We start from the raw sequence: 26,062 nt of genomic DNA, 5'->3' as shown, positions 1-26,062 counted from the left end.
TAGAGAATTTCTGCAGTGATATGTTTGCTACCAAATGCTGGAATCGAGCAGTGAGAAACAAATACAGAAAACCCCTTTGCAGGTATTTGTGTTTGTTGTTGGGTTTTTTTCCACTAACATCTTGACATACAGTGTAGTATTTTTCTCAGTTATTGACTGAGAAGATTATCAGCAATTTAAGATTTTTCTTACTGCTATATTATATTTCTATAGATAGGAAGCAACCTGCAAGTTAGATTCTTTCCGAAGGTCTGATCTTGGTATTCCTTAGGTTTGAAAGCACTAGGGGCTATTTCTTGGAATAAGGCTGGAGAGGAATGGATAATTCGGTTTTTATTCAATCTTGCTAATGTGATTTTAGGGCAGTAAAACAAGAAAAATTCCTGAATGCATCTAGCCTGATCATTTGATAACACATTGAGAAACTTCTGAGCAGCTCTATGAAAGTGAGCAATAGAGAACTTACTATGCTCTCAATGCACAACCAGGGGGAATGTAGAAGGTGTATGGGGGGTGGGGGGAAACAGGGATTAATGTAACTCAAAATTATTTGGAAGGCAATCCAGTCTTACTCTCTTTCAGCACTGGTACATGCACACACACACACACACACGCACACACACACACAGAGAGACTCATATATTCACTTATACCCACCACAAAATTTCTATTAAAAACTTCATAAAACATTTAATTTTAAAAGTTATTTAATTTTGCTTTCCAACTTGAAGCATTGTCATATCTGCCAGCTCTCCTAGTAGACCTCTTCCAATATTGGTCTAACCTCATTACTGGAAAACTAATATCTTGTTTCAAAGCTGAGTTTGACATATTTTCCAAGGTTTCACTGCCTTTTTATTGCATTCCTATTAGAAAAGGCCAGGTCAATGCTTAAGAAACATTATGCTAACTGCTAATGACTTTTTGAAATGAAGTTAATAACTTATTATGTATTTGTGATATTTTTACTGCTGCTTGGAAACTAAATTATTCTCTATTATGAGCTAACTACTCCTTATGTATGTCTGGCACTGGAAGTAAGGGAAAACAGACTCAGTTGCCTGTTAAGACAAAGTATTTTTTAATTACTTCTGATCATAAGAAGTGGTCATCTAGAAGCACATTTAATGAAAATGATAATCACTTCATAGAATAAATCACTTTTGCCAGCAGAAAAAAATTACAAATATTCTTACAAAATCCTTATCACTATTGCAATGTGTAGTATAACAGCTGAATTCCCTGTAGTATGAGCGAAAGTAACAGATTCCTGTGGATGAGGACTTCTGATAATTTGTCACACACTGCAGTGTTTGGAAAAGTATGACATGGAATATCTGGGAAAAGTCATAAGAACTCTATTTTCAACACCTTGTTGGCCAGCAGTAGGAAACTGGCTTCATAAATTAAACACAGAGAAATATAAAAATAAAAACTAACCCAGACATGCATATAAGCAGAAGGATTTATACTAAAAATATTTTCTTAAATACATACTCAGGGCCTTTTTTCATGCCTACAACTTTTCCCATCCCAAACACTCCTGATTACTTAACATTTTACAACATCAGGATTCTGGGAGCAGTAAATATTTTTTACCTTTCTTTTGAATTAAGTTTATAGAAATTGTAATATTTAGCAAATGAATTCTTTACTCCCTGATTCAGCTAAGCACTGGATCCAGGAGACAGTATGAGAATATCAATCTGCCTTGGTTTTCTGTGCTGTGGCTTGCACCCTTTGCAAATGCAGTACTTCAGTATGAGCAGTAGAAGGTTTAAGTGTGTTATCTAATTTTCCATTTTTATTCAGAAGTCTGTGAATAGGAAACTCCCCAGGCACTAGTACTTATCTAGAGCTCTGTCTTCGGGCTTTCATGCTCAGCTATCAGAGGTGACAAAGTTGCATGGTATTTCCTTTGCTGTCATCAGTGCAGGGCCAGGAGTTGGGGGCAGGGTACCATGGATAACTATAGATTTATCAGTGATAAACACTGGTCATTCGTGTGCTCATCATTTATTTGGCAGAGAAGCAACGTTTCACATGCTGTCCACTGAATTGAGAAGGACATTGTCTAAAAAATTGAAGAATAAAAACGAGAAATAGTCCTGGCACTCAGGGTGGTATGCATATTAATAAGGTTTGGTTAATGAATTTGTGAACCTTAGGCTATGAATTTTCATCCTGGCGATGGCTGCTGTAATTCTAAAAGTTACATATTGAGCAGGTTTGAGATGTGTTTTGGAAGCTGATAAATGCAAATGATATAGACAATTCCTAAAAGCCTCCAAGTAGCCAGATGGAGAGAGATGGGCACAATAAAAGATGGGAAGCACCTCAGATCCATGTCAGCTGTAGGTCAAAACTATACAGGACGCTTGTGTTTGTTTGTGCTCTCTTACTAGGAACATTTTTGTAAGGCTTCATTCATATTATATTCTAGCAAACAGCTGTTCAGAAAAAGTCGTGCTGGTTCTAACTTTGAACACCATATTGAAGGATACAGAGAAAAACCCCACTATTTAGGCAGCCATTACTTGGTAGTAAGAATGTTTTATGTGAAAAGGAATGAACAGCACATAGAGATGAGTTTTAAAGACAAATGTTTACCCACTCGGTGCTGTGAACTGTGACTGCTGGGTCTCAGAGGTACTGCCTCTATCTTGTGAAGTCTTGCTACTTTCATTATACCCATAATTTTATTGATGCTATGAATTATACAGTCTTACAGAGAAAATGAGTCTGACTTTGACCCGATTAACATGCAGAAGGTAATACTACAGAAGTAGATAAATGGGCTGGGGACAAAAAGGCATACAGAATATGTGTTAGATTAAAATAGAATTAGAGCTCTATAAATACTATTCACTCTATTATGCAGCCTTTAGCATATATTTAAACTTGAAACATCTTGTAACAGGCAGCAATAATTATTAAAAGGAATGACAGGAGTCCTAATCTCAAGCTAGCTTTTTCAAGTGTCTTGCATCTGCAAATAGAACTGACTATCTTAATTTTTCTATAAATCATGAGATTATAATTTGATGTAATTTTTATCCATTATAAAAATAGTTCACTTTCTGAATCATGGAGAGAACATACCTATTTGTCTCATGACAGGGTCAGGGGGTGCTGTTTTAAAGAAAAGCTTTTCAGTAATGTACAATTCCAACTTCTCTGAAAACTTTAACAAGTCTAGACAAAGACAAGGTTCTCTTCTTAGCTATTCCTAGTGTGAACCAAAAATAAATAGCCTTTACTACACATAAAAGCACGCTGTAAAGTGATTATGGGGAAACAGGACAATAAGACCCTGGGAATATAAACCCAGACTAATTCTGAGGAATATGGTTTAAATTTAAACTGACCATCTCTGTATTGTGTATTACTGAAACCAAATCAGATTCAAAAAGCTACTCTGAATTTCATATTTACAGTTTTCCCTATGGCATTCTGTTCCCTTGCAGTGTGCTGTCCTTCTCTATAGGAAACCTTCATAGGAAGAAGAAGCAGAAAAAGAAATTGCCCCCCAAACCCTCCAAAAATAGACATTTTTTTCCAACCGTCAGTTCAGTAGTGAGCCAATCCCTAGGTCAGAAACAACAGCTTAATTCTTCTTCAGCTACAGTTTGGCTTGAAGGGAAGTACTACACATAATAAGGAACGTCAGTCTTGAGATCTTATTTTCATCTGTTAATTATCAATATTTAATAAATTTGAAGTTTTTGACAATTTAAGTGTATAGCTGTGAATTGTAGTCCCTGACTACCTGTGCCTTAAACCAAAGTAAGAGACATAAGTTAGTTCTCATTCAGAAAATAATATTTTTTTCTCCATTCAAATATTATTTTCCATAAAGCTTAAGCACAGTTCCAGACATTCACTTCATACATTTGATTATAAACACAACTCAAAATGACAGGGTCAGTTTTAAGATAAAAATGATATAAATATGGGATCAACATAAATTAGAGGTCATCCCTTCTCTTGGATTCTTTCCCTCACCACTGCAAAATCAATACAACCGTGTAGTACTCTCTTCCAAACAGTGCTGTCTGCTAGGAGTGATCCCATGATATGATAGTTTAATGGATAAGTACTGAATTTTAACACAGACTAGAAGAGAAATTGAATGAACTATCTTGATGTAGCACCATCAATATCTATTGCTCTGCTGTTAACAGTGCATTCAGGCAGCAAACTTACTAAGCTACCTTGAATTGTATCAGCTGTAGGAATGAACTATTTGCAGTTGTAAACATGTTTTAATGAGTGCTGTAATGTAAAACCATCTCCAAATGCAGTATGATGTAATCAAATATTACAGTTATGGAGGCAGTAAATTGCTAGTTATACTGATGATCTTATTAAAATAACTTCAAATCCAATTTTGTTATATTTAGTTAATTTCAACTCTTACATTAAATTCACTCTTAGCATTAAATTTAACAATGAATAATTATTACTGCACACGAAGTAATTTAAAAATTTATCTTTGTGTGTGTGAAAAATGTATGTTATCACTTTATATTCAACAACATATGAAAACAAGCACTGCAGTTAAAAATTATTTCTTACAGAAGTTAAATCTCTCGCATTAATATGGAATAAACTTTTAAAAACTCTAAAGAATCACAAATCAGAATGAAATTTTAAAAAGGAATGCTTTAGAACCCATCAGATATGAATAACAAATTAACAGATGAGAGGTATAATCCATTTTAAATATGGTGCGGAATGACTGGCAAGAGTTTTCAGGATATAATATTATTTAAATAAAATTCTTCTGTAAATATTGACTTTCAGTTTAACCTCCCACGTAGTTACACACTTTAATGCTATATTAGAATTAGTCACCGCTAATGCTTTTAAGTCTTTGCAAGACGTTTTTTGAATGTTCGTGCCTAAACAATGCCTGTGGCAAAGAGCTGAAGCTTGTTCCTGTATATCCCATAGTAGGACACAGAATTGTCAGCATATGAAATGTGTCTCTAATTTTGAAACATATTAATGTGCTGTACAGAGTTAGGCAAATCTATTTGGAGCGAACTCTACAGGTATTTTCTCTAATAGCAGTTGAGAGTAAGGATATATTAGCTATGTGAAAATACCTTCTGCCAGATGTTGACATTTAACTCAAAGATTTCAAGGTAAAAGAAATAATTCTTAAGAAGAAATCCTATATTTAGATTTCTGACATCCTTCTGAATTTTGCATCAAATTTCTTGCAATTCATAGCAATAAAAATACAAATTTTAATCTAAAAGATTAAATTACAATAATAGGTGGCGGTTGTAAGGTACTACTACTACTACTAGAATCAGCAAAATATAAACATTTACAATACAAAATAAAATTTACAATGTGGCTGACAATCCAGCATAAAGAAAACACAAATTTCCCATTCCAAAATCAATGGACTTAGATAACAAAAGATAATTAAGCATGTATGTTGACATCCATGGACACTTTCCATTACTAAATTCCTGTGTCAAATATAATTTCATTTTTACTAATCAAGATGCTTTATTTCACTAACTTTTGAATTTCTTCCTGTGATGACACAAACCAAATAAATTTTGGAAGAATTTGGGAAAATAATAGCTTAGTAACTGTTGAGATGCAATAATCATGTCTTAATAAAAGGACAGCATATGTTAATATCTTAATCTAAATTTTTACAGTTTCACCACTCAGTGCTGAGGCCCAGAGAAGGTGACTTTAGTCACATTTCTGCCCACACTTAAGCCCCACTATGGTCTGAGAAATGCTCATTAGGCTTTGGCCTTTAAGAACTGCACCTGGACTAAGCCTCTATCCAGCTTGTCAGAAACACTGTCTATTCTTAGGAAGTAGAAGAGCACCATTTTTTATAAGAGCAGCCTTTGAAAATTATTTTTCTTCCTGGAAAACCCCAAATTAAATAATATTTCTGTTGCTGAACCTTCAATGAAAGTTACCAACTTGAACTGCATCCAGGATAAAATATTGCTATGACTAAAACCCACTCTCTTGTGATCTTATAAACATTGATCTAAAGTGAGACCCTTTTAAGTTCTCAGTTATGACAGGCTGATAGGTACTAAAGCCCACTACCTAATGACCTTGTAAACAGTGGTCCAAAGTGAGATTTTTTTAAGTTTTCGATTTCCAGAACAGGTGACCAGTGTGTCTCAAACACTGATATGGCTGTGAAGCCAACCAAGAAGTTTTAGTAGTAACAGACATGACATTTTGGTAACAACCGAGCACTATTGGTACTAGCAGGCTCTGAGAAAGAACAAGTTTTGACTGGAGAAGAGGGGCCAGGTGGAGACAGGGTAGCACTTTTCTGTGAGAAAGAACCACAATGCAGTACAGCTGAGCACAGGAATAAATGACAGAAAGTGGACATGGACTATACAATAAGATTGGGACCGCTAAAACTTTGGAAGTCCTCCAAGCCATTTCTAGAAAGGCCTAAAAGAACGGACTGTGCATGATAAATAACCAGCAAAGAAAGTAAGAAACTTGTCTTCAGAGTAGACTCTCCACAAAAATGTACCCAACCCCTTGGACCCAAACTGACACAGCTGGATTGCAGCTTAGCACCTGGGTTGGCACTGAAATCAGGATGGGCACCCCCATCATCTGGATTGATACTGAGGTGAGGAGTGGTGTACCCTTTCTTCCTTTTGTTTTTCCTCTTTCTTGTCCTCCCTTTTTCTCTTTTCCTTTCTTTAATCTCTCCCTTTTTAATGAACCTCTTTAATTTATCTTTTCCCTTCCATCCTGCCCCTTGATCCAATACCCACTGCCATGTGCTTAATCTCCCTTTACCCTACACTTTTATCTGAACCCCACTGTCATGTTCCTACATATCAGGTCAGGGACTAACATACCAATTTTCATGCCAAATGCATAATCTACTAATAATGCTCTATGCTTCTTTGCAGACTCTCTGACTTCTGTCACTTTTTTTTTTTTTTTTTTTTGACCAAGGAGCATTTTTGAATCTTAAGTGCTTCCTTCCCTTAGTTTTCATAATGATGTTGATCTTCTCCAGCATGCTTTTACATCTTCCTATATCTGTTTGCAGTTAAGAGCCTTAAAATGATAAGCAAAGTTTTCTTGTTTTTTGTTTTGATTTACCTGAAAGACAGCCAGTGAGTGACAGAAACAGCAAGAGTTTCCATGACAACAACATCCTTGGTCACAAAGGTCCTTCTGTCCCTCTTTGTGCAGTTGTTAGCAACGTTGACGTTTCTTAATTAAAGCTTAGCCTAGTGGGACAAAGACAGATCTGTTAGGAAAATTAAAAATATCTCTCAATAATATGACAAACAATTCAAGAGACAAAGCTGTTCCTAATGCAATTAAAAGTCTAGTTCCAAAGGTCTCTGTATACACAGGAACAGGCATCCTGACACATACTCAGAAGGATCTTGCTCCAGTAGTTAACAGTGTTAATAGCTCAAATGTGGCAATTCTCTGCATATATGTATATATATTTATATGGATATCACCTTAAAACTGCATGTGTCTTGAAGCCTTAAATTTCCAAAAAGCCAAGATTAGAAGATAGTACATATTTTTCACAGCAAACATATTCAAAGCACATAGTCTGATATGTGTTCTTTTTTCCTGAAAGAAATATGTTGATTTTTGGTATAAAGTGTTTCAAAAAACTCATGTGGAAGTGTGGGTTAGATGAGTGGACAGTGAGGTGGTTTGAGACTGCTGGAGGGCAGAGATCAGAGTGTTGTGACCAGTGGTGCAGTCTAGAGCCTGTAGCTAGCAGTGTTCTCTAGGGATCAGTACTGGGTCCAGTTGTGTTCAACTTATTAATCAGTGACCCTGGCTGAATGTAATTCTCAGAAAGTTTGCTGATGATACAGAACTGGGAGAGGTGGCTGATACCCCACAGATCTGCACAGCCCTTCAGAAGAGCCTCAACAGGCTGGAAAGATGGGCAGAGAGGAACCATCTGAAATTCAACAGGGGCAAATGCAGAGCCCTGCGCCTGGGGAGAAATAACCCCAGCACAGGCTGGGATCTGACTGATGGAAAGCAGCTCTGCAGAGAAGAGCCACCTGGTGACTGCTGGACAACAGGCTGTCCATGAGTCAGCAGTGTCCTGGTGGCCAAGAAGGCCAGTGGTGTCCTGGGGTGCATTAGGAAGAGCAGTGCCAGCAGGTCAAGGGAGGTGATCCTGCCCCTCTGCCCAGCCCTGGTGAGGCACATCTGGACTGCTGTGTCCAGGTCTGGGCTCCTCAGTTCAAGAAGAGGGTTCAGCTGAAGGCAGTGAAGATGATGAGGGAATTGAAGCATCTCTCTTGTGAGGGAAGGCTGAGAGAGGTGGCAGACCACTGGAACAGGCTGCTCACAGAGATAGGTGGTAGAGTCTCCTTCTCCAGAGATATTCAAGACCCTCCTGGACATAATCCTGTGCAACCTGTTCCAGGTGAATCTGCTTTGGAAGAAGCTTTGAAATAGATATCTGCACACTTCCCTCTCAACTCTAACCATTATGTGATTCTTTTCCTGAAAGTAATGTGTTGGTTTATTTAGTATAAATAATTTTTTAAATGTTTTAGGAAAATCCAGGTGTTTTTACTACTTGCAAACTGGATTGAAATAGATTCCAGTTTCTCCAGTTTTACTCAGTGTGTGAAGAATCTACCAATATATTTGAAACAATCAACACTTTTACAGAATATATTATTCATACTCATCTCCTACTATTCCCCAGATTTGTGTTTCCTATCTGTCTCATGACACGAACAGAAATTTTGGTACACTTTATCTTTGATCACTGTCTTCTTAACTATCACTTTCACAATGTCAGCAACTTTACCACATTGGAACTCAAGAGACTTTGCATTCAAATATCTGAAAAGTCAATCCAAAATATGAGATTGAGCTGATTTTCTATGGAAATATATATATATACATCTGGTCTTTGACTTGAAAAGCATAAAGTTGCAAACATAAAATAAATTTCCTATATTTAAATAGTCATATTTTTTCAGAAGGATTTTGAGATCATCTTATTGGAGCCCAAGGAATCTTCCATCAGTAGAGGCTGTGATTTATAACTACAAGAGCAATGACGTGACATAATTATGAGACAAAGGAGAATTTCCTTTGTTCCCCTACCAAATCTTTTTTGGGGATAACATGACTCCTTCAGTGTCCTTCAGCTTGGTTACATGCCATATTTGCTGCCTTGGGGGTCCTATTCTCTGTTAGAACCCTCACAGTAAGAGAACAGAGGGAAAGCTCTACACACTTGCCAAATATAAAAATATAAATCATAATGTAAGAGTAGGCTCCTGTTGGATTATTCAATTTCAACTGCTCTGAGCATCTCTAGTTGTAACCAGTTTTGACAGTCTTTCCATCATATCTAGAGAGACACACTGTGAGCATAAGTTGACATCTCTTTATGTTGCTGGTGGTTATTCCTGCAACAATATAAAGGTGTAGCTTGTCAGCTTTCATTTAAACAGCACAGCAGATGTGCTTTTCAGGACAGATAAAAAATCCCATTTAGGATTTGTATTTCCTTTCAGGTAACTCAGACCAGGGAAACTTAAAATTGGTTGCACACATAGGTGTAAGCAACCTGAAAGGGAACACAACAATCTGGTAGACAAGTGGCTTTCCACATAGAGCTTGTAACTCATCTAAACCTCCACAGGAAACCTCCTCAATTAATTATTAACGTCTTCTGCCTTTGTTTTTCACTTCAGTGATAATCTGCTTTTCAGTCATTGTGTTCCTTTGGTTAGTGAATTATCTCATTCAGCATTCTTTGCCGGCCAGGCCTTTGGGAAATAAGTATTTTCATTAAAATTTAAATCTTTCCCTTATGGCCATATCTGTTAAAGAGAGTAAAGCAGAGATTTCTCCCCCTGCCCCAAACTTTATTACATTTTATTCTTCCTCTTTTCTTCAGTTCTTTTCAGCTACTTTTATAATAGTGCAACAGAGAAATTATTTTAGCTTGGTGATTTTTCTCTAGTATGAACAGGGAAAAATATACCAAATTTTCCAGCGTAACAGTGGGAGATTGTTACTGTATTTATTACTAGGTATTACTGTGCCTATTGGATTAAGCTGTTAAAATACTAATACTAATACTAATACTAATACTAATACTAATAATATAATATTATAATTATAGTAATAATAGTAATGATAATAAAGGTTGTGATTGGTAGAACAGAAACAGGATGAAGAATAACTGGAGCCAAATAGTGGGAACATCAAAATAAAATATGGACTTATACACAATTCTCTTTGTATTTTTGAAATACTATGATTTTAAACTTGCTCAGAAATCTTGAAACATGGTGATTTAAAACTTTCTATGAAAAAGAATTTTTTTTTTTATGAATGTGTCATTGAAGACAACAGAGTTATCACAAGTTGTGTTGCATAAGGAGCCCATAGATGAAGAGCTATAATAACCTTGATGTGACAACACTATGTAACCTGTACCTATCAATGTAATACATACTTCAGACCTGTTACACAGGAATATGAAAATGTTAAACCAGAGCACTATGACAGGGAGATTATCTAATTGAAGTCATGGGTCTTGGTCACTGGCCTTCCTACTTGGATATTTGTTATATAAATACGTTGGCTGATCTCAGTAGAAGAATTGCCAGCAAAACAAGCAAGGGCAAAAAAAAATCTACTTAGAAATCTTACTTATTGTCATAATGTAAGGATTTTGCATCTCTATTTTGTCTATATTTCTTATTTCTTCAAGGATAATTGGCTAAAAATTTACTGAGCATATGGATGAATGAAATGCATGCAACATAGTGGGGTTATGGAACATCTAAGGATTGGGGAATACCATTCATGCAGTCTGACCAAGTCATTGATACTGCATGTAGAAGGCTGCCATGTGGCATGTGGGATAATGACAAAGGTGCTTTGTAGGAAATAATATGGGCAAGAGGATGAAAATGCTGTGTTTAATAAATATAGGCAGATAGTCTAATTTCTGTTCAAGATTTAATGAAGGGATTTACTCCTGGCTTTACTATCAGTGGTTGTCACCAATCTTTCCAATGACTAACCTCTCACTTTTAAGCACGAGTGGTTGCAGAATTCCTTTATGCTTAGAGCAAAAAAGATCAAAGCTGCACTAGATCCATTAAGAGGAGCATCTTCTTTTTTTTTTTTACTAAAAAAAAAAAAAAAGGAAAAAAAGAAAGGGTGTTAGTGCCGAAAAAACCTAATGAATATTCTCTTAAATCTTGTAAGAAAAATCTTCCACTTAAAACTCGCTTATTTTAAGAGCAATATAAGGGCATATATTCCAGCAGTATTCAGTTGTTCTTGGTTTGAAAATTTTGGTAATTTTCTATTTTGTTTTGGTTTTTTCCCATCCCTGACGACCCCAGAATGAGGAATACTTAAAAAAAAAAACAAAAACAAAAAACTTTTACATTTACATTTTAATCGTATTACTGTAAACCAGAACATACAGCAAGTTATGCAAAAGAACACATCTGAAGATGCTGCTTAAAATAATTTTGTTTTTTTCCTTAGTTATAAAGTAGGACCTCGCAAAAATCTAACTAGCTTGTTTGGAATACTTTCTTGGCTTTGTTCTTCAACAAAAGAAAATTAAGTTGTCCAGAATATACTATTTTTACAGTTGTCTTTTGCATAATAGCATGGGTTGACAAAGCTGTATGGTTAGATTTTTACTTTAAAGATGGACTGTCTACCATTTCTTGATTATTTTTTTCTGTCCTGTTCTTATTCTGGTTTCTTTACAATAAACACAGTTTCAGTGAGTTATTTTTTTCATAATAAAAAGGACATTAATTTTCCCTGAAGCGAATTTGTATAAAACGGTGATCTAAATTACAGGTGTATATCATGTGCAGCAAGTAATTTATCTAACTTTTTTTCCAACACAAAAATTTGAAAATGTAGTTTTTAATTTCCACACGGTACTACCCCTAGTCTTTTGTTTTCTCCAGGATTTCTGCCAAACTACTTTTGCAATTTCTTTTGATTCTGTGTGCTAATTGTAGAAAAGTTATTAATGCTTTCACTATTCAGCATGTTTCAATGAATTGCTTTGGCAGGTAGTGCAAGGTGGTTCTCATGGTTCTGACTCCGAGTAGAATTTGTGAATACTGAAAGCATGAGTACTAGTTCATTGTTGTCAGCCCTAATGTGCAAGAGGTTTGAACCAGATCCAGCAAAATCATGCTCTTTCTAACGGTAATAATAGCATTTACTATCATTAATGTTTGTTTTCTGGCACTTAAGATAAATTTAAATGCAACAGCAAGGATCTGTTCTTGGTTTTTAATTAAAATACTTATAAAACAAAGCCTTTAGCATAGATACTGTGACACTGATATCAAAGTGCTTTCTTCCGTTATCACTAATTTCCCTTTTCCATCATATGCATATTTATCCATTTATGTGTAGCAACATGAAAGAGATGATTGCTTAAATCCACATGTGCTCTCAAAGCAGTGGAGCAAATGTTTGTGACTACAGTGACTGTACTGCTCAGATGAAAGGTTGTGACCTGTCACAAAAAATAAAATTTTCTCTGTAATATTTTTTCCTATATCAATATATATGAGAGAAAAGATCAAATATTTCATTTTCCCTTTCCTCTCAAAAAAGGAACATGCTCACAGGTAATGAAGAAATAACACCAGTGATAAGCAATTCTGATGTTCTAGATAGACTTGGAAGAGCAGGAACTGAAAAGAATTAGAAATTGAGCCATTCCCACCCATACACCCAAAAAGAAAAAGAATAGCATATCCTGTGAAGAACAAATATTCTTGGATTGTTTTAGGTAGTATTATTAGGAGATACTTTTCATCACATTTAGTAAGTGGAGGATGTTGGTATAAGGTTCAATGAAACTGGTAATAATATTACTTACTTAAGGTGGCAAACTTATGAAATCAATAAATGCAATTAGCTAAGTATCACTGACTGGACTTTCTATACAAGGCTTGTTACAGTCCTGAAAGAAGACAGAGGTCTACCTGAAGATACTGTTTAAAGTATTTCTACACTTTAAAGCTTTCTGAACTACAAATTCTCTCTGCTTCCCTGCACAAACTCTACTGCAACCAGGGCTTGGAAGATATCATTGGAATTGTTGCAGACATCAATTCAGCCTATCTTCCTTGCTCCCATGAGTATCAGACCTCTAATGCTCAGTCCAGGGAGAATTAGAGGCTTTAGAAAACCAAAGACTCAAATATTACAAAGCCCATAATAAACAGAGGAAGTAGCTTGGCTGGAAATTTTTAAAAAGTGCTTGTCTGTAAAGATCTCCCTAATGAATGCTTACATATAAAGTTAACTATTAGGCCACAATTATTACAGACAGTGGTTACACACAATATAAATAACCTCGATTGGGTTCATGGCCCTGCTTGCTTTCCATACAGTTTTTGTTTGTTCAGTCTAAAATCTTTTTGACAATACTATTTTTAAACCAATTTAAATTTCCTAAACCATATGCTGTTAATTGATAAAAGTCATACCGTAGAAACTTATACAACGAAATGTCAGTGACATTTCTAACAGGACAAATGAAAGAAAAGTCATATTAAGCTAATGTAAACAACGAGGCATCTTGCAGGATTGATTATTACCCCAATGGAAGATCATTTATTTTCAAGTTTTAGTAATTTTTCAAACTATTGTAAAGGAAATTTAATAAAGATCAAAATTTAACAATTAAATAAAACAATTTTAGAATTGTTTATGAACACTCAATTTACTGCGAATAATATTAAAAGTTTAGTCTGCAGGGGAAACTGTCAGGTTCCTCTTTGTGAGCAACCAGGACTTCCAACATCTAAATGAATTTTGTATAAGATTTTTTTTGGGGTGGTTTGTTGTTGTTGCTGTTTTATTCATGATACTAATAATGTTTTCAAAGACACCAGTCTAGAGCTAGAAAAAGAGAGAGAGAATGCTACTCTACAAAAGAATCAAATTAATTATTTCTGAAATAATGATCAATCACAATTTCTATACTGGTGAATGAATATCTGAACTACTGCTCTAAAAAAACAAACCAAAAAATTTGGTTGTTAGTGTTGAATAAGTATTTCAAAATGTCTATTAGTCCAAGAGATTCTGAATTATTCAGATGAATCAAACCTGTTTGGAAAGCTGTGCACAACACATATAAAATAAAAAGTTAATATTGTATTAATATTGTATTACATATTGATTATTTTGTAGTATTTCAATATATTTGTATATACATATTTAAAAAAGAGGGTTTGTATGTAAGACTCAGAATGTGTCCCTTTCTAACATTTCAGCCAGTTGACTGCATGTGCACTATGTTAATTACTTTTCTTTAACAAAACCAACCATTAATATGTCTAGAGGAGATTTACAAAATCACTTGACCAAGAAGGCTGTTTTATGCTGAATTATTAGAGGGATTTTTCAATGTTATTTGCTATAGGAACCATATTCTCTTTGACATTCTTACTTCAAATCAGACATAAAATGTCTTTGTGTGCTCAGGTGAAGATAGCAAAAGAGTTCTCAGCTTCTCTAAACCTGCAATACTAAGGTGCTTTATTTGACAGCACTCATTTGAATAAAGCTTGAAAAAACTAAAGTACTGCTCAGGCACTCAAGTGACCCAGGATATACCTTGAGGTACTGGGTGCTGAGGAGTGTTAAAACCATGAACTCCTGTCTACTTGCAGGTATTGAGGCAGCTTCAACATGCTGCTCCCACCACAAGGTATGGCCTTTGGTGAATAAAATACCAGTTGGAAGAGGCCTTCTGAGAAAGGAGTGGAATTAGTTCTGTTGGGGATTTTTCCATCTATTTACCAATCAGCCTGACAGTTTCTAAAATTCAGCTCACATTTCAGAGAACAAGCAGCTGCTGAGGATGAAGCAGTTTAAAAAGCCTTTCACTTAGGCTTGTGAATGCAACATGGATTCTTTAAAATTTCTTAAATCCTGGGCTGGAAGTAACAAAGATTTTATCACAACTGTCACAGTTAAGCTGTTTGGTTTCTTGTATGAACTATATGAAGTCATTTCTCAGTCTCATAAGCTGTGGTTACACACTCTTCAATTTATTTTCTTTTTAGTTCTGCCAATATTATTCATATCTAATAGGAAAAAAAGAATAAAGAAGAAAACTATGTATAATTTGACACTTTGGAAATTAAGTATATAAGCTCTCTTGTTAAATGAAGAGGAATATAAAACCCGAAGGAAAATGAATTCAAAGATTTTTGACAGTTATTTTGAAGTGAGATGAACAACCTCATTCTTTTTGCTAACTGTGATGGAAACCTGATTGCAGCAGAAACCTAGACAGCTATCCTAAATTATTCAATTAACTTTCAGATGTCTAAAGCTGAGCTATAGCAGTGTTCACTTGTTTTTTGCAGTATGGAGGTTTCAACTGCATGTGAAAAACTCAACTGGTCATTTAACTCTCAATCTCAGCTGAACTACAATAAAATCACCCTTCATCGATGATAGTTCTTTCTTGGTATTTTGCTTTAAGTATTTAGGGAATATATTTAAACACTTACTGTTAAGTATAACAGATGCCTCAGAGAAATTGAGAAGTTCAGGGAGAAACTATAGAATTGTAGGTCATGTTAGTAACCTGCTCTTAATCTGCACTCTTTGTATTAGACTTGATTTATTTGCAACAAAAAGTTCCAAGGAAAAAGGTGCATTCTTATGCTATTTTTTTCAGACCCATTTGTTTATTTCCAAATTCCTCTGGGATTCCTCTGAGATATCATAATATGTGCCAGTATAATTACATCTGGAAATAGTATTTTCTCTGTCAAGCAAGGGATTAAGGACAATGAGAGGATCAGCAAGACACTGCTGTTGTTTTGTCTCTCAGCTGCACTTGGTAGAACCACGTCTACGATATAAAGAACAGCTGATCTTGGCCTTTCTTCTGCAGCAGCCAGCTACTGCCAAGAGGGAAGATGACTGCAGTTAAACAAATATCCTTAATTGCCACTGCATCTAGTACATCAGCCAGCATAAATAGGCCTAGTTTCAATCTTCCACTTAAGGCAACTGCCAAACTAATGATATTATGCATTTTAATAACACGTACCAGGATCCTTACTCATTTCTCTACAAGGATAAACCCCTGAAGATTGTGTGTACTGCTCTGAAGTAGTGGCCACAAACTCTCCATGGACCTGCAAATTCAACTCATCTCTGTGCTCTCTTCTGGATAAATCAGCTGTGGCATAACAGTATACTGTGCACAAGGGCACTTAATATGTGCCTGTAAAGGATCAGTACATTTTCTGTGCCTAAGATGTGAGATCCTATACAGTTTTTAAGGAAGGTGCAAGGCTGGATCCCAAAAATGTGTTATGGAAAATAAGATCCTTCAACACTCTGCTTGCCTCTTTCCTTTGGGCTTTATGTGATGCTGCCAGGCAGTCAGCAGGACACTGGTCTGAAAAGGATGTAGGCTACATGTGCTGAGTGCAAGAGGCTGTTTCAGAGAGCATGGGAGACACAGAGAGGTTTGTGTGCAAAACGAGCGTGTGTGAACAATCTGTCAGTGCATACGTGGTACAAGTCTGCCTCAATGCCAATCCACAGATTAGAAAAATGACAGTTCTATTAAAAAACCCCTTATTTTGACATATTATTTTTGAGCTCTGAGTTATTGCCTGTGAGGTCACTGTTGCAGATTTCACATTAATTCAACCCCCAGGTTTAGGTAAGAAGATAATTTTTAGGCAACGGTTTTATTTGATTGTGATATATAATGAAATAGCTTAAAAGTGTAATTTAATCACAGAATCATAGAATCACAGAATCTTCTAGGAAATAATTATGACTCCCAGAGAAGTTGTGGATGCTACATCCCTGGAAATGTTCAGGGCCAGGTTGGATGGGCCTGTGAGTGACCTGGTCAAGTGACAGGTTCATGGCAGGAGGGTTGGAAATCTTTAAGGTCCCTTCCAACCCAAACCTTTCTATGACTCTATGATTCCATGAAAACACCTTCAAGTCCATTGAATCCAACCATAAACCTAACACTGTCACTACATCTTCAATTCAAGGCAGGCTAGACATTTCCTAAGCTTAGGAGACAGAAGTCACTTTAGACACCTTTGGAAACAAGTCTTAAAACTAAGTATATTTTAAAAACACTGAGTATATTTTTAAAATTAGGCATCCAATTCAATTCAATATATTCAGATAAATAAAATTAAACAAAAATATTATTTGTTTCAATTAAATTGTTGCAATAGACTCTCATGGCAGTTAATAGTTGCCATGTCTCATGACAACAAAGAGCTTAATATACAATAGAAAGACATTAGCTTTGGAACATAGATGCTAGAGGAGCAGATAAAGATGCAGAATTTGAAAATGCATCTGTAAAAACAAAATAAATTAGGAGAAGACACCTAGAACACTCAGTTGTTGTTCTATAAATATTGTGGTGGCTTAAATGTTAATAATTTTGTTGTTAGCTGTTTTCTATTTGGAACATTGCAATGTATTTTTTTAACTGGCATACTGAAGAATATTAATGATGCAACAAATTGATTGGTACTACAGAGATGTCAGAGATGTATTTGGTTTTTTTACGAGCATATTTAATTGCACATGTTTCTTAAGTTTCTAATTACAACCAGTACTAAAAGTGTCTAGATGCTTAAGGATGCATTTTTATATTTCAACATACTTCATTATTATTACTTATATGGCAGATAGTTCACTAAGATATAATGATAGGATATTTAAGTGGATTAGAAATCTCATTATTAGAACACAAGCTTGTCTGAATAGAAAGAAAAAAAAATAAAGTACTCTAAGTGGAATAAGCACCTCTTCATTTTCTTTCACAAATCTCATTTTATTATGAGCTAAATGTCAGAGACATAAAGACATAACTGCTGGCATGATCCCATCAGGGAGGTTTCTATCTGTTATCATATGGTATTCAACATTATTTTTCCACAGATGATAAGTAAACCCAGCAAAATTTACTAAGGGCTCAAATTTAACCCAAATATATTTTAGCCTATCTAGAGGTGGACTGTCTATTTTTAAATAGTAAGATATGATTGCAGTCAAATAACATTTCTTCTTGTGTTTTAACTCAGCATTAGGGTAGACATCAATTATGAAATTGTGCTGTCAGGTTACCCCTCTAAGGGCAGTCACACACTTCATGTTTTCAGTGGCAAATTGAATTTGACATTTAATTTGAAGCCCAGGATACCATAATGTAAAACCTTCTGCAGTATTAGTGATAAAGCATGAGGGCATACATTTTGTCTGGCTGTTTCAAATAGTCCTCTCCATGTAACTATTGCCTTCATTATATTCTGTGGAGATTATTTTTCTGATATATAAAGGAAAATCCCAGTAAATATTTAGGATCACAGTAGCTCACAACTAGAGCATTTTAGGTTTCCTCATAGATTCAATAAGTACATACTGTTCAGACACCTTTTCATTTCTGAGTTTAGAAACAATTAGAGGAAACCTTAGGATAGCTCCTAGTAGGTGGTGGTGGTGCCAAAACTTCCTAATTTGTTTATTCTTCAGATGATAATTTAATTTAACATTGGAAGAAAATGTGCTAATAGTGTTTTCAAGCCCTTTACTGGTGGAAGAATACTTTCTTGCAGAGATTTGTGTGTAAACTGCCCTCTCTTTAATATATTTTAGAGTATTGAAATGTAATATTTTTCAAGAAGCAGGCAGAATTTTTCCTTCCTGTCACAACAGACAGTTTTAGGATCAAAAGTTAAGAATGCCATAATCTGAAAGTCCAAGGGCTGGTTTGGTGCACATGCAAATGGAATGTAGTCAGGATTTCTGGGTTAACCATCACCTTGGAGGTTACAATTACGTATAAAACAACCCCCAGACCAAACAAACAAACAAACAAACAAAACCCAAACATAACGAAACCAAACACTCTCCCCTTCAAAAACAAACAAAAAGCCCAAAAACCAAACCAGAACAAAACCCCTTAGCATAGTTCCTTTTCCCTCTCAGCTTTCATGTTGCAACAGCCATGAATGAAGCTGTGAAATATATACCAGCTCAGAATCAGGCCCAGAGGCTCCAGCCAGAGAGCACTAAGTAACAAATATCAGATCTCTGCACTATTCAATATTTGTACACAAATACAATCCAGCCCACATAGGAGCATATTTCTGGTTAATTATCATGCCCACAAAACACATTCAACATAAGGTTAATTTTGCATAAACTGTCATTATCTGATCTGCATGAAAGTCAGCAATGATCCAGGTATTTCCCACTTTTTTCCCTATCATTTTCTACCATTTCTACATTCTGTGTCAATTGGATGAAGTGTTTTAGTATAGTTTTGTATTGTTGATATGTTAAAGTGGAATTTACTGTTATGAACTGCTTTAGGAGTCTCTACAGAGTACCAATATTTCCTTAATTATTTCAAGGTAAGAGTTCTGCCAGGAGATGAAGTATATGTCCGGAGGTTTTATTTTCATTTTTTGGGTTTTATTGATGACATTATTTTCTAAAAGTTTATTTTGTTTGTTTTGTTTGTTTTTTGTTTTTTTTTTTTTTTCTGGGGAGACAGCAACCTCCTTAATTATAAGCAATCATGAGGCTCTTACTGATTTCCAGAGAGCATTTTCATTGATTGTGTTGACAGCACTTATTTCCATTGATCTTGAGGGTCTTTTTTATTCTATTGGAACATGTCTTGCAAAGAACTTGTCCTTTTTCTTTAGCTAGTGAGTTCCAGTTGTTGGAACAGCAATTGTAGGTTGTAGACTGTGTTCACTGGCAGATGAAAATTTCTTTTTAAATTTTTTTCTTTATCCCTATTTATGAAGGAAGAGAATTTACAAGCAAGAACACAAACTATGCACAGATTAAAGTTTACAATGTGATATTTTCCTTGCTGTAGAAGATGCTTCACTTTGGTAAATTCATATTGTCTATGAAACACAATCTAAGAACTTCAATTCAGCAGAATGCAGTGAAATATAGTGAAGAAACGATGTACCTTGTACTGTTAGTGTGCTGAAATTCTGCTGGTGCAACATGCAAAAATACAAGCCTGAGGCTAGTGGTGCATGCTGGACAAGTGCTGGAAAATCCTAATAATTACCCAGAGAAAGCTCTGTCAGGACAGGGTTTTCACTCACTTGTTTGACAGGGAGTAAAGTGTCAGGCCTATCACTGCCCCTACTGAAGATTGGGGGTTTTTTGTGATTCTGGAAGATATGTGGAATGATGCCTGCCTTTATTAAAAGTTCAGCCATTCCCTGCCAAGAGACAGGAACCCCTTGGCACAGCCCTGATTAGTGGTTATAAGGGAGCCAAGGTGGAATTGAGATAGAAATTGTATATATGCTTCTCTTCCCTCCCTGATAATTAGTTGGAATCGTAAGTGTTTTACAATTCAGTTTCTAACCTCTGCTGCCAAAAAAAGAATAGCAGGATGGCTAATAGATAGAGTGTCACTTATATCTGAAAATGAATGCTGTCTCAGGATGCCATGTCACATTCCTGCTCTTCCCTGCAGGCTTCCTGCACAGCAGCAAAGAAAGAGAAGATGCCAAAAGGACACAGGCTTAGTAAAGTAAGCTCTCAAAATTAGTCTGATAATTTCTTTTGTTAAATGTGATGTTACACTTTCTATTCTTCTTGAGTGCTCCCTTAGACTCTAATTATAATATTTTATCCATAAAATTAAAATGATTTATCTATGTAACTTAGTACTGTGACAGACCCCATCAAAAAATATCTGAGCGATTGGAAAGAGAAAATAACCCCCAACATATTCACTTCTTTTCTTTCCACTATCCACATAATGCCAGAATATTTTAAAATTATTCAAAATAAAAGAATGAGGATGCCATTAAATATGATTATGTAGATTACTACTGAAAATAGAGAGGTAGGTATTGTCTGTGTTTTGTATATTTTTTTAAGTGTAAATAGTGCATTATTTGAAGTCTTTGTATTTATATTTATATGACTCCTTGGCCCCATACTGTAACCTACTATAGGATAAAATTATAATAAATTAATTCATTAAATATAATGATTAAATGAATTAATCAGATTTTAAGTTAAACTAATTTTAAAAATTTAACCAGTCTTGATCAAGGACAAAGAGACTTCAGAAATTTGATAATCCTTTGTAGATAATTATACAGAAAAGCAGTCATGTGTTAGCTTGGCCTAATTCCAGCAAACTAAAAGACAAAGTCTCCAATTATAGATCCTTCACTTCGGCACTGAAAGTATATAATGAATTATAATCTCTATAATCTCCCACCTAAGGAAATTCCAAAACTGAAAACACATGATTGAATACTAACAAACGCATTGGAAACATCTTACTTATATAGTTATTTTAAATTTCTAGTAAAGAAGACTCATAACACGTCCAGTGGAAAAACTTCTAATTTGAAAATATTGCCACTAGTTTTACCACACCTATATTTACACCTTGTTAGTAGTTCAGAAAAATAACTTGCAGAAGAGCAACTAAAACCAATTTCAGTTTCAACTTTGTTATTATGTGAGTGGATCTCTTCTGACAACTCATTCACTATGGAGAAAGACATTAAGAAATCAGACTATGCTGCAGTCATTCAAAGTGCTTATAGTGTTTATGGAGAGATAAAAAGAGAAAATTAGTTAGTACAAATATTATAGCTGCAAGTGGATATTATCATCTGTTTTGATCTTATCCTATAAAGGATATAGGCGGGAAAATATTTCCTGAACCATAGAAAACTCACGACCTTCAGAAAAGGATACTGATATGGTGAGGAAATAAATTATTATAAAATTAATCAATTTAATAAAATTACTTATTTCCTCACTGAATTCCTTGTTCCCAAACAAATTGGGATGAAGGGGGGTGTTGGATAAGCAAGAGGTGGCAGAAGCTGATGAGAAACTTAGGCAGTGATTTCTCCTTGAGAAGGCAGAAGATGGATGTTCTTTCACATCCATCCACTTTATGTCTAAAATTTAGTCTGATTATTATGTTATAAGGGAGACAGAGGGAAGGAATCTCACCTTTCTCTTAGGGATTTGAGAATTTGCTGAACATATCAGCTGTGCCACAGTTTTAAGGAAGATCATTTTCAGAGTTGCAGAGGAAGTGAGGAATAAGGAAAATCAAACAAATCTATGATTTCAATTTGGTGAAGAGGGGACATTATGAAGGAAAAGCAATCTAAGGACAGGAGAAGAGGCAATGTACCTTTTCTTCCTCATAAGGTTCAGGTTTGAACCAGCTGGCTCAATTTCTTTCTTTTTTATTTTAATGTACCAATCTCCTCAGCTGTTTTCTTACACTGTAAATTTTATGTGGCCATCAGTGACTGAGATGAATGATTAAAGTCAGATCATGACATTCTGCCCCCAAGTATTTTCAGTTTTCACAGAACAAGCAAATTAAATATTACAAGACAGCTACAAATCCAAAAATAAATCTGCTGTGTCTCCTATTCTAGAAACCACTTCTGTAGCCTGTTTTACCCCCAGCTGTCCTTGTTTGTTGGCCTCTATAGGCCAGTCTGTGCCCTTGACTATTTGCATGTAATATAATAGAAAGTTAATGCATTATTTGTTGCCTCACTATTTACTAGATCTGCATTTTTCCCTTCCACAAAGAAAGCATAAAATTTGGAGAAATCAATCAGATTTATAGTGCAGTGTCACAATAAATGTACCTAATGTGCCATTTTTTACAGCTTGGTATTTATAGAGTAATTCAAAATCATTGAGAATAAAATAAGAAAATCCATAGACCACAATGGATTTTTGGCACCAGGCTCTCTCTCCTACAGGCATTGCAATGTCCATCCCATTCCTCTGCCTGCCCCTTCTCATGGAGATAAAATCCATGGCTTTTTCACCTTCCACCATTACATAGCCATTTGGCTTTCCGAATTTAATAGGTTTTAGGTCCAGTTCTGTTGCTGAGGCATGTATCATTTTATAGGGTCACAACAGTCTCAGCTGGTTTGCTCTGAGCAAGTTAGAAGAATTAGAACGTGTACATGCAGATGTACATGAGTGTAGCTGTGTAATGTGTATAAATATATATACACATTAGTTTAAACCTTACTTTGTCATACACGATGACAAATTTACTTGGCAAAACTTTTATTAAACCCAAATATTTCAGTTTAATGCCCAGATGTCCATCCATCTAATATAGTTTATATGAAATTAGTTTTTTCCATAGTATTAAAAAAACAAGGGGTTTTTGTTTGTTTTCTAGTTTTACCTAAACAATAAAAATAGCAAAACTAATTTGTTTTAGTTTGCTTGTTTTTGTATTATACAAAATTATAAGGTTTTTATGGATAATAAAATTGCTGATATTATTTTTTGTATGGTATATCAAGAATAGTTTTGAGACTTAAATCTAATTTTAATGTTAAAAAAATTACATTTAATTTCTCAAAATTCTATGACAAAAAGATTTTCTGGAAATATTGTAGTAAAAAGAATTGCTGATATTTAAGACAACACATTTTACATACAATCCAGAACAGCAAAAATTGTTTGTTTATTAAAGAACAGATGTGCAAATAAAAATGTTTGTTTTCCCCTGTATTCAGTTACTCAAACATTTTATTTTTTACACAGACAAACAAAGACAAACTTATCACATGGATATGTAAACTTAAAGTATTGGAAAGATTAAGATAAGCTTGGAAGTAAATGATATATTTGAGCATTTAGCTTTAAATCAGTGTTTTGGCACGTGGAATTGTAAAGTAAACAGCAGAAAGTATGGAAACACAACCATAAGAAGCAAGAAAACAAGAAATATGTGGATATAAAGAAAGCACTTAAAATGCAATTACTTGACTTAGACTGTCATGTCTTTGACAGAGGTTCAACTGGGCAGTCACGACCTGCTGCTAAGAAAATTCTGTCTACCTGTTTTAGCCTTTTTGAAAATTAATGAGACAGAATGAGTTGAAGAGATTATATCATTCATCTTGCTTTTTCAGGAACAATTTTGATTACAAAAGACAGTCTGTAAAAAGTCCCTGGACATATTTATCATTCTGTAAGTACATCCTTTGACAGCTGTAAGCCTGTTATCACTAACATTCAAACAATATTTTTATTTTCCACATTCATTGCAATGTAGAGATGTTTCTATGAAATCCAGCAATATTACTGGTCTTATTTTCCACTTTAAAAATAAAGACAGCTGTTCAAACACAGATTTTCTCTGAGCCCATGTTTTTCTGTTGGAGTTACTGGGAGCATGGACTGGCTATAAAAATATCTGTTTTATAATAAATTAAGTGATCTGCAGATAGAGAAATTAAACTTGCACAAAACCCCCACAGAAAGTCTTAGGGTCATTCTTCAGCTAGTACAGAACTTGTGTATGTAAATATAAATTTCTTCCTTTTAAAATAAGATATTGGCTTAGCTTGGTCACTTGCTGAGAAATGAATCCAACATAATTCAAGTAAAGGTGCCCATTTAGAAGCCTCCTCAGAGCAATATAAAGTAATTTAAACTGACTTGTTTAAAAATCAACTTAATTGACTCAGTAAAATGTACAACTCAGCTTTAATAATTAGTGAAATCAAGGACATATATAGTCTAAATTTAATTGGGGGCATTTGTCCACTTCATGGTCAGGTTTCTTGATCAGTGTGATATTCATCAGAATTTTGAATGTTGTTATTCCAACTCACACTCTTGACATTTAAAATTTCAAGGTGATAAGCCTTTCCAGAGTCTGAACTGTTTGCTCTTCCTATAATAAAACATTAAGAGACTGTAACTACTTAATGTATTTCTAATTATTTATTTCTTTGTTAGATTTCAGGCTTTATTGATTCCTCCTGAAGAGTTACTATAAAATTACTGGAATGTTATAAACCAGGGTTAAAATAAGGTATTTTAAATAAAATTAATTATGACCTAAATAACTTCACTAATCAATCCAAGTTCTTGTAAAAATCACACAAGAGTTTTTTAGTTTAGTTTAGTTTAGTAGAGAAAAAGAAAAGAAAAAAGCAATCAAAAAAACAGATGACTGCATAGATGAAATATTTTATTGGGTGTCAGCTCCAAAACTGCTCTTTCTTTCTTACATGCTAGATAATTTATTTAGTCAGGAATTAACTGTCATAATAATCTTGAAGAACATATTGCATTATCTTCACTAGCCCCCAGTGATGACAAACTGCCATTAAAACATGTTTAAAAGTGTGTGAGAGTGAGATACAGGAACTAACTTTTTAAACAATCTTAGCCACCCACTCACATCACCATGTCTGAATGTCTTTTCTATTAAGAATATCAGGGACTTTCTTTTAATTGGGTCAAAACAAACTCTTGCCTAAAAATGACCCAGACTTTAAAAATCATATTTTTATTTTTCAGGATATATTTTTCCTTAGGCACGTTGCTAACTTTTCCACTTCCTGCCTACAAATTCTAAGATTATCTCCATTTTATCAAATATTCAAGCTTTACTTTTGCTCTTAGTAGGGAGAAGCAAAAAAGCTAACTGTTTTTATGGCTACTCTGGCCAGATCTTCTCATGCTTAACCAGAAACAGGTCTAATTTGGGCACCTCCCCTTTGTTATCTATAATAAAGTCTTTCTTAACTCTTAGAAAATTGATACTGGTATACAAACTCCTACATTGAAAAGCATTTCATAAGCCAAGTGCATCAACATGATCAGCTAAAGAGAAACAAATGAACCATCAAAATGAAATCACAATGTCCTATCTTCTGTTTTTATTGGCACTTTTTTTTCTTTACATAATTGAGAGCAGTCATGGAGTTCTTAAGACATGTAGTCCATGGCACTGCTGTCTTGGATTTTTCCCTCTGCTAATCCTTTAGCAAAACATTATTACATTGAAAATCGTATTAGATGATAAAAGCATGGCAAACTGAAGAGAAACTGAAACACTGTATTAAGAGGAAATAACTCACCTTTAAATGCTATTTTGGACTACAGTTTAACACGGGCTTGTGCCACTAAAAATCAT

General features: G+C 34.8%; 1 protein-coding gene across 4 annotated transcripts in view; it reads right to left on the bottom strand.

The window, feature by feature from the left end:
* The window catches only part of CNTN5 (contactin 5), a 609,016-nt gene that overhangs the window by 310,874 nt on the left and 272,080 nt on the right, over positions 1-26,062 (bottom strand). For all 4 annotated transcript variants that reach the window (XM_088159402.1, XM_088159404.1, XM_088159405.1 and 1 more), the window contains one exon: positions 7,132-7,262. In XM_088159402.1, coding sequence (XP_088015528.1) covers positions 7,132-7,186 — 55 coding nt within the window. In that variant the 5' untranslated portion in view covers positions 7,187-7,262. The remainder of the gene's footprint in view (positions 1-7,131; positions 7,263-26,062) is intronic.

The sequence above is a fragment of the Sturnus vulgaris genome, chromosome 2, assembly GCF_052056855.1.
Source record: "Sturnus vulgaris isolate bStuVul1 chromosome 2, bStuVul1.hap1, whole genome shotgun sequence".
NCBI lineage: Eukaryota > Metazoa > Chordata > Aves > Passeriformes > Sturnidae > Sturnus > Sturnus vulgaris.
Note: the sequence above shows the minus strand (reverse complement) of the source record. Positions and strands in the feature narration are given on the sequence as shown.